This window comes from Syzygium oleosum, unplaced genomic scaffold (genome assembly GCF_021117445.2).
Source record: "Syzygium oleosum isolate NSW1041296 unplaced genomic scaffold, Sole_v2.1 Sole_v2.10, whole genome shotgun sequence".
NCBI classification, from domain to species: domain Eukaryota; kingdom Viridiplantae; phylum Streptophyta; class Magnoliopsida; order Myrtales; family Myrtaceae; genus Syzygium; species Syzygium oleosum.
Window position 1 is genome coordinate 1,630,891 of NW_026607494.1, and position 9,789 is coordinate 1,640,679.

Below are 9,789 nucleotides of genomic sequence, written 5' to 3' on the forward strand. Positions count from 1 at the left end.
TTGTATGTCTAATTTCCCCATTTCGATCTAAAGCACGTACAAGAAATTGATTATTATTCACCATGGATTACCGATTGATTTTAATGCATCCATTTCAATTATATGTCCTTTTAAGGTAAGACGGAGGTAAAATACACTTGCATGCCTACAAAGTAATGCAAATGTCGTTTTGAGTCCGTTTAGACCTTACAAGAGCATATATTTGAGATCATGGACAAATTCAATGTGTGATGTAAATGCCCATTCTGTCATACTCCATTTAGATCATAAAGTCCTAAACTATGGTTTACAACTTCGAATACATTGAAATGAACGAATAAGCACTTGAATTACATGGAAAATCCGCCATGGACCTATACATTTCATCTAAGAATAAAAGAATGGTCAAATGGAGTATGACGCCCTAATCACGCATTCTAATATGAAAGGGCATTTAGACCAAGCATTGAATGTCATTTAGGCATTTTTTGAAAATGTGTCAACTAACATGCATAATTGTAAAAGAATAGAATGGAACGATACTTGCTTACCTAGACATTTTTGTTTGGTTTTAGGTATACCAACCACAATGACAAACGAATGCAACCAGTGAAGTTTTGATGCCTAAAATGGTAGGATATGCTAAAGGCTCAAGGTTACCACCTTAATGGACAAGGGATTCCATTCCAATAGGCAATCGGCCTAAAGTAATGGAATATTATTTCATCTCGGTGATCGGTATTGCATTTAAGCGATCCCATGAGCAATCGGCTCATAGTTTCGCCTAAACACATACCTCCTAAGGGTAATCCTAAATGTAGCCGGGGTTGGGCCACGGGTGGTGTGTGCTAATAGTGTAGTGCTAAAGCAATTTAAAAGCATGCATAGTAATTAATGACTAAACAGCACTTCTAAAATTCATTCAATTCACATTCAATCCCAACACCATCTTGCAAAACAAGGGTTAGCAAAGACTACACCCCTTATACTACCCGCCTGCAAAACCATTTAACACTAGTATTAGCGGGACGTACCTGGGATCCTTGCAAGCACAAAACACATGTGTATCGTTCTATCTAGGCCTAAGTCCACTTAGAAAAGGTTATATTCCCCAGTGGAGTCGCCAAGCCTGTCGCGCCGCGCTTTTTTGGACTTTCGGGATTTGCGCGCTAAGGAGGTATTTCTGTGTAAGGGTCTCTCCTAGACCATACCTCACGTGACAGTGAATGGTGGATTTCCTATTTGGTCTAAGTTTTTGATTTTGGAGTCGCCACTAGTCATTATTGGTAGGTAAACTAGAAATCTAATCGAGGTATGGGAGAAATACCACGATTCTACGAACTAGAGATTCTGAGTACGGGGACTTAATTACGCTAATGATCCCGAATGGAGATCCTTAACGCCCTTTCGGTACCTAAGAACGATACGATGTCTAACGTGTCATGCAAGTTTCCGAGGTTTACCCACTAATTCTATCCATTCTAATCGCGGGAAAATCAATCAAGAATTAAATGCGCAATCAATGTCAATCAAATCAATCAATCCTAAATGGTCTCTAAAAATGAAAATCAATCAAAACATCCAAACCCTAATGAAGCTCTAAAAGCTTATTCATTTCATGATTTGCACTTTTTTTAGGGTCTTAGGGTTTTTTAGGGGTTATAACCCCTGAATTTGAGATTTTCTAAAAATGCCACTTGGGCACTTTTAAAAATTCAAATTTCACTTTCTAAGGTTGGCCACAGTGTTTTTTAACAATTCTGTGAAGTTTTGAAATTTTTGATTTTTTTTTTCGGAAATTGAATTTCTGAGAATTTCATTAATCAAGAATTGATTTTTATGATTTTCTGAAAAAAATTTATGAATTTTCCAATTTTTCAATTTTTCAATTTTTTTTAGATTTTTCCTTAATTTTTCATATTTTTTATTTGTATTTTTAGAATTTTCTGAATTTTTATGAATTTTCTGAAAATTTTTTTGAATTTTCTGAAAATTTTTATTTTTTGTGAATTTCCTATTTTTCTGAATTTTTTCCGATTTTCCAAAATTTTTCTGATTTTTTATTATTTTTTATGAATTTTTTAAAGATTTTTTTAGATTATTTATTTATTTATATTTTTTTAAAATTTCCCGCCAGGAAATGAACCGGGCGTCGCCGGCGCCGGCGCCGATCACCTCCTTCGGCGGGTACGACGCCAAAAATGGCGCCGTTTTGCCCTTTATTCTCTGAGGCATTTGGTCGAACGGTTGGTGGGCATATTCCCAACTCAAACATTATCAAGGCTGCCGATTTGAGCTCGTTGCCGGCGACCATTCCAGTGACCTTTTTGATTGATTTTTGGTTCTGTGTTTCCCTCTCATCACCATCTATTAACTTCAACTTATAGACTTGTCTTTGGATCGTCGCCGGCCGGCGAAAAACCGATCGGAAAATGCCAGTCTGCTACTAACCTAAACCATACTCATCAGAAGCTTTAAATTCTTATTCTACTTGCCCTAGCTGTCTATGTCGATCAAAATAAGTTCCAAATCATAAAACAAGGTCAGAAAATGCTAACTTGGGTGACCTATGTCCACGGCGACGCTCCGGCGATGATCTTCGAGCTCCGGTGTGGTTCATCAATGGCGGCCGACTCGGTTTTATACTATTTAATGACCCAAAATGTAATCAAACAACCTAACTATGATTAGAAACGTATTATAGACCTCCAGAAAATCAAAATCTCAAAGAAAATTGCATGAACATCCATTTTAAGGTCAAAATGGTTTTCTGCAATTCTAAAAAAAAACGTGACCACGAGCGATGTTTACCTGCTTCGTCCGGGATTGAAATGTTGTCCTCGAGCTAATCAGTCACCGTGGAAGTCTTCTTTGGCACTTGAGCTTCAAGACGGTGGCTTTGGATTCGCTGAAGAGACTTTGGATGCTTCTGCCGAGACTGATTTCCAGGCGTTCGTGATCAGTTCCAATTCTGGTTCGCCGGTGAGACTGATTTGCCGGCGCTTTTCGATCGGAAAAGCGCCGATCACTCGGCCTCAAGGAGTCTCGACTCACTTCTCTCACTAGTTTTCTCTCTTTCGTCTCTGTTTCTCTCTCTTCTCTCTTTTCGGCAATTCGTTGAACACCTTCCTCCTTCAATGTTCAGTTTTTCTTGGTTTTTTGTTGATCAAAATTCCCACCCAAAGTTTGTTATTAACCAACTATGAATCGGTTGGGATGATTCTTTGGTGCCAGCTTGATATTTTCCAACTGGCCAACTCGATTTTCACGTGTGAAATTGATCACGCGAAGTCGGCAAAGTCTCGTGCATGAATTGTTTTTTCTGGGTTTATTGTGCATTCTTGGGTAAACCGAGTGAAGAAGGTGATCGACCCGGGTCGGGTCGGGTTGACCCGGCCGACCCAACAGGCCCGGGTTGGTCTAAATTCACAAATTCGACATGATTTTAACCTAATTTTTCAGATTTATACCCAAAATTGAATTCCTCATCATATTTTGAACCCAAATATATGATTTTCCCCAATTTTTGTCATAATCATGTCCAAGATTTTCAAACTTTTGTATTCGGGTTATTACGGTTTTGTTCACTTCGATGTCTTAATGAAATGATTAGGCAAAATTGGTGCCAAAATTGAATTACCCACATATGATTAACCCTAGAAATGGTGGTCTCATGGTTCGACAATTTCATATTGGGCACGATTCCCAATTTGGGCTCAAAATTCTTAATTTTCAATTGAATTTTGGGGTTTTCTGATTTCTTTGACAAATTGTGCAATTGGACCGACCATTATGTAATTCAAGGTCCCAAAAACATTTTTTGTGAAGACACTATGACTTAAAAATGACTAAAAAATATTTAATTGCATTTTTGGTTCAATTCGAGTTTGATTTTGCCCAATTTTGGGAAAAATGCATACCCGATTGAAATTTTTCAAAATTGATGATGTATTAATGAAATTGGATTTAAAAGAAGACTAATGACTATTTTTATGGAATTTTCTGATTCCATATGCTATTTTTCTTGATTTTCTTACTTATTTTGACTAAAAGAAATTAATGAAAAATGCAGGAAAATGCTAAAAAATTTATTTTTGGTTTAGAAGTAGGTATCTAGGCTTGGCCAAGATTCCTATTCCTACTTTTGAGATTTTTGAAAATATGAAAAAAAATGAGCTAAAAATCAGATGTCAACAATGTCCCACCTGATGTCAAGTTCAGAAAATATTGCACTTGACCCTCATTAACAGCTAATCAAATTAGAATCGGTGAGTTTAGAATTAATATACTGAGAAAAGCATCCGAGTGCGAACTATACCATTCAATTGCTTCCGTGAAGAGTTCTAGTTCTTCCAATGTGCCGTAGACATCATAGATATCGTCGATAATGGAGAGAAGGCCAGCCACTTTGGTTAGTATTTCTCTAGCGGCTTCGTACTTTGGCTCGAAATAAAGTGCTGACATCCAGAAATATAGCTCCACAAGCCTATTTCTAGCAAATGGGAACTTCCTCTCTACATCTAAATCCTTCCACCACCTACAGTTTACCGACAAATCCGATTTAAGCAAACACATATTCGATACAATTTTTAGTTTACATACAGGAAATACTTTAGACCGATGATCCAAAGAGTTTAACACTCCTTGTCACGTACAAATGATTTTTAGTTCAGGATAATTCAGAAATGCACGAATCAATCGGTGGGAAACTGGTGTTCCTAGAACATCTAGCTTCTTCAGACGCGCTATCAAGAAGTTAACCTTGTAATATTGCCGAGTTCCTTCTGGTGTTGCTCTAGCACTATGTTGAAATCGAGTTTAGCCAAGGAGAGCAGGACTCCATTATGCGAAGGCTCCTCTTCGTAGAGTGGAATGTAGTGACTAGCCACTAGCCTTGGCGGTCCCTTGTGGATTGGCTGGTTTAGGGCATGACTCACTTGTTTTGCAAGATTAGGGCTTGCTTTTCTTGCATCGATTGATTCTAGGTGAGTTACAGTAAAAGCAAGTGCATCATTCAAAATATCTTCGCCGTGATATCTAAGATGGCAAGCTTCAAATAGACTTAGCAGTCCCTGCATGTCGGCAATAAGCGATTTCTTCAAATTCCATTCGTTGTCCTTGAACTTGTTAAAGATTTCTATATGGCCAAAAGGAATATCGGAAAAGATGCTATCATGAGATTCTATGAAAAACACGATGTTCAATATCTAGATCAATTAGAAAAGATGGAAAAAGCACATACTAAACCAAGGAATTAGAAGAAAGGACCATTCGCCTTTCAAAGCGAGAAAATTGAAGAACTCGGGTACGGTGAAAATTGAATAAAGAAAAAAGTTAACGAATATACAAATTAAGACTACAGTAAATTATACATGTTAGTGATATTATTTGGCCACTCTAATCAATGAAATTGACTATCAAACTAGTGTCTGCAATAGAATTTCGCCAATTGATCAATTACCAAGAATTTGAATAGGCATACCGCATGAAATATTATAACCTTGTTGTCGCAACAATCGGAAGAGAAGAGTGACCATGTACAGGTTGTCATTGTTGTCGCCACAGTGAAATTCGAAATAACTTCTGCAGATTTGCTCCATCTGCTCATCTATCTCACGTTCAAAATGGTAGGCAAATCCCAAGCGTTGGATTTGATCGATCAAGTTCAACTTCTGTGAAGGCTTATCCATAGCACCTGTCAACATCTTTCTCACTTCTTCTTTCAATCTATCGATTTGTTTATATGCTATGCCACGAGAACTCTTCAATACAAATAAAATTAAAAGTCCAAAAAAAAATTAGAGGAAAATGACATAACTTGGTAAGAAAGCAAGAAATATCTATTACCCGACTGACCACGATAAAGTTGAATTGAAATTACGTAAAGATTATTCCATTAAGAATAGTGTTAGTAATAGTAGAGATATTCTTTCTACGTTGGTTAGGTCATGCGTGCATGCCACAAGGTTCACATAGAAATTTTCTATCATGTGAGGACCAGCACATGCGAGGAGTTTCCAATCAACTGAAAATTGTTTTCGTTTTTCTTTATCAAATGTTGTGGGATGGTGCCCAATAACCCAAGATAATCATTTTCTATGCTCTCGCTTTTCAGAAAACATAACGATCGAAAAATTTCGGAAGGCAATTCAAGAAAAAGAATAACTTAAATGCTACCTTTGAGTTGGAGTCAGAAGCATATTTTAGAAAGTAATCCCCCCATATGCTTGGATGAAAGTTTGCCGACCGTCGTTCAACTTGAGTGGTGTTTTTAGTAGGAGGAGGAGGGATTGATGTGGCCGCAAGAGACATTTTTTCTTTATGGCCTTCGGTAGAGAAGCAGATGAAAACCCACAGAAGCTTTTGTGAGCGGGACTGCGTCCTTCTATCGGTATATATGGGACAACGTCTCGTGTTGCAAAGTCAATAGTCATAGCTATTTAGTTTTTCTTCCGAGAGTTGCGGTTAGAGTGTTTGTTGAGTGAGTTCATCTCTATTTCAAGGACCACACAAAAAAAGCACTTGATTTAATGCACCGCAAACGATCGATGTCACAAAAGCACTTGATTTGGCTCTTCACTCACGTTAATCAATTTAATGGTCCAATCCTAGGAAGGAATGTTTTAATAAAATGGAGAAATATGACGGGTGAGATTCGTTAGACTCTATAGAAACATGAAGCCAGCTTTTTTCAAGACGTGGGGTTGTTGAAGCCGACCACTTTATTTCAGGAGCAAACTTTCACGAAGAATCTGTTCATGTGTAGAGAAATGTTGATGAAAGTGAAAGCAGTGTGCTTCTACATTGGCGAAATCTATGAAGGTCTAGAGCTCCCTAGGCTCTTTGAGCAAACAAGCACTCTGCCGGGTCCGCACACAGTTTTCTTGCTTAAACTTAACGTTGCTATTTCAATCTACCGGTATTTATACAATTTAAAGATACTTTCACAATCATTACTCATAAAGCTCATATGACTAAAAAATTTGGCGGAAAATTTTCCAAAATGTCATAAACCTATTCCACTTTTGTCAATTCAGTCCTAGACTTTTCAATTTTATCAATTGAGTCCTAAACCTTTTAAAGTTCTGCCAATTGAGTTCATCTGGCTAATGTTGGCCGGAATTCGCTGGCATGTACACTGGCCATTCTACGTGGCACAATCGGCATTGTCAGTAACAATTTTTAGTAATAATGTAATAGCTTTTTCTGATATTTTTCTTTCTTTTTTTTCTTTTTTTTTCTTTTTCATTTCTTCATTCTTTTGCCGGTGACCGACCACAGGCCATGGCTGGGTGGTCTAGCCTCGATTGGGTGAGGGCGAGGCCCGGCGAGGGCGAGCCTCGCCACATCTAGCAAGGTTGCCTTGGCCTGGGCGAGGGTCGAGCTCGCCAGATTTGGCCTTGGCATGGTCGACCCTTGCCCCGGGCCTCTCCGGGCAAGTGCGAGTCGTAGTGAGGGCTCCCCCCGCCGGATCGGACAAGGCCGAACCTTCGTCTAGGTTAGGGTAGCCTGTCCCGATCCGGCGAAGGGAGCCTTCACCGGGGCTCGCCCTCGCTCGATCGGGCCTTGCCTATGGCGTGCGATGGCGACCCTCACCCAAGTGTGGCCATCCTGCCCCGCCATTGCCTATGGCCGGTCACTAGCGAAAGGAAGAAGAATGGAAAAAAAAAAAAAGAGAGAAAGAAAAATAGAATAAAATAAGAAAAAATATGTAAAAATCGAAAAATATTAAAATGTTGTTAAAAATTGTTGAAATTAGCGCTGGCCATGTCACGTAAGACGGTCAGCGTCCACGTTAGCGATTTCGGGCCAAAATTGGCCGAATGGACTCAATTGACTAGAAGTGAAAAGGTTTAGGACTCAATTGGTAAAATTGAAATGTTTATAACTGAATTCGCAAAAGTGCAATAGGTTTAGAACTTTTTGGATAATTTTCTCAAAACTTGGCATAATAAATATCGCTAGAAAAATTACTGATATGTGAATTTAATAAGTTATGCATAGTTTGAAAATTTATATATGGTTATGGACTATCAATTGCACAATTTGTAGTTATAATTAATAGGTGATGCTACCCACATTAAGTTCATAAAGAAATTAACGAGGTAGTCCACATATCTTTCGTATAGGTTGGCTCAAAAATAAATGAAGGCAATATGAAATTAAAAAAAAAGAAAAAAGGATAAGGTTGGGTCGCTCGTGGTAAACTGGTTAAAGAAGAACAGTATCGCCGGCATAAACGAAGAAGAAGATAGTATAGTAAAGAAAAACGAAAGAAAAGAAAGAAAAAAAGAGAAAAAAAAATTCAGAAAAATCATAAAAGTATCCACAATGACGTAGTTTCGTTTATGTTCTTCCACGTCAGATCACCAGCATGCCACGTGAGATGGCCGGCGATGACTGGACCTCCACGTCGAATTTCCCAGCTTAAATTGGCCGGAATGGACTATATTTAAAAATCATTAAAACGTTTAGGACTAAATTGGGTAAATTGGAAAGTATAGAATTAAATTGGCAACCGTATAATATGGTTAGGACTGATTGAGTAATTTGCCCCATCCTTAATTCATAACGTGTTCTAGTAGCTTATGTCCTCAAATTTTTAGTATTCTTTTGTCTTCTAATTTTTTTTGTTCAATTTTAATTTGTTTTTAGTTGACTAGTTTCTTTCAGTATATGCTATTATTGATATTTGAGGGGAAAAATTGCTAATAATCGAAATCCAGATTCGGTCAGGTGTTCGTTAGGTCAAGATTGGGTGTCATCGAGATAGTATTTCGTGAAATGGGTCAGAATGGGTTAATTTTGATCGGACCTATTTTAAACCCACCCAAACCCGACTTTTGACAAGTCTTCTGTAAATAGAGTTCGATCAATTTGGTAGATTTGTTCATCGTTCTGCTTGGCTAATTTCTAGTCAATCTCAGTTGCTTAAATCTTTACAAAATCGATTCATTTGAAGTCCTCTTACTTGAGGCTTTGAATCCGCCCCGTAAATGGATCAATTTGATTTGAAGTCGCATTGAGCGGATCAATTTAAACACAAATCTAATTGGCTCTTGTGCCAAACAATAGTTGGATATCAATTGCTCCATCACTTTATGCTTACAGCATAAATGTTATAGGACTTTTATTGCTTCCGATTATGTCGACGCTTATGGCCTCCAAAAAACTTGAAATCAATCAATAAGATATAGTATGTCCTCGTATGTATGCATGCATGAATCGATGGACATCAGCTATTTGCATAAAAGGATGATGCATATTTATCTAAGGAAACAATCGCCTACGTAGAGTACTAGAACCGACATTCTGAATTCTTGTATATGAAAAATTCGTTAAATACTCAATTTGGATATAACTTAAACGCAATACTTCACAGCTTTAAATTTTTCATTTCAACCAACAGAAACAAATTTCAAGTTAGATATGTGGACTGGATTTTACAATCTAACATACAAAAGATTTATATCTGCCGAAAAATAGAAATTAGAATTGCCTCAATTTCAAAGAACTTGAGTCAAATCTCAAACTTCTTAGAAAACCCTAGACTGAGTTCATGATCACCATAGTCAAGTGAAATCATCGAAAAAAGTAGCGGCTTCTTCCTGAACTATCATGCAATCAACCAATCAAACAAATGAAGTATCAACCAACATGACATTGAAAGGCTTAATTTGGTTTCGCATACGTCGGTTGATTGTATTGGTTAGTTGATGGCCTAATATGAATATGCATACAGAGAGAGGTTTTTCATCTCAAGGAATCCAAGAAAATCCCGCCCATTTACCACCAATAAAACGTGTTTCC

At 37.7% G+C, this 9,789-nt stretch overlaps 1 protein-coding gene across 1 annotated transcript in view; it reads right to left on the bottom strand.

Annotated features, from left to right (window-relative positions):
- LOC115665985 ((-)-germacrene D synthase-like) overlaps positions 1 to 6,311 on the bottom strand; it is a 34,844-nt gene extending 28,533 nt beyond the window's left edge. The window contains exons 1-4 of the mRNA XM_056315306.1: positions 6,157 to 6,311; positions 5,462 to 5,741; positions 4,741 to 5,116; positions 4,293 to 4,516 (exon numbers count right to left, since the gene is read on the bottom strand). Coding sequence (XP_056171281.1) covers positions 4,293 to 4,516; positions 4,741 to 5,116; positions 5,462 to 5,741; positions 6,157 to 6,291 — 1,015 coding nt within the window. The 5' untranslated portion in view covers positions 6,292 to 6,311. The remainder of the gene's footprint in view (positions 1 to 4,292; positions 4,517 to 4,740; positions 5,117 to 5,461; positions 5,742 to 6,156) is intronic.
- Between the last annotated feature and the right edge of the window lie 3,478 nt (positions 6,312 to 9,789).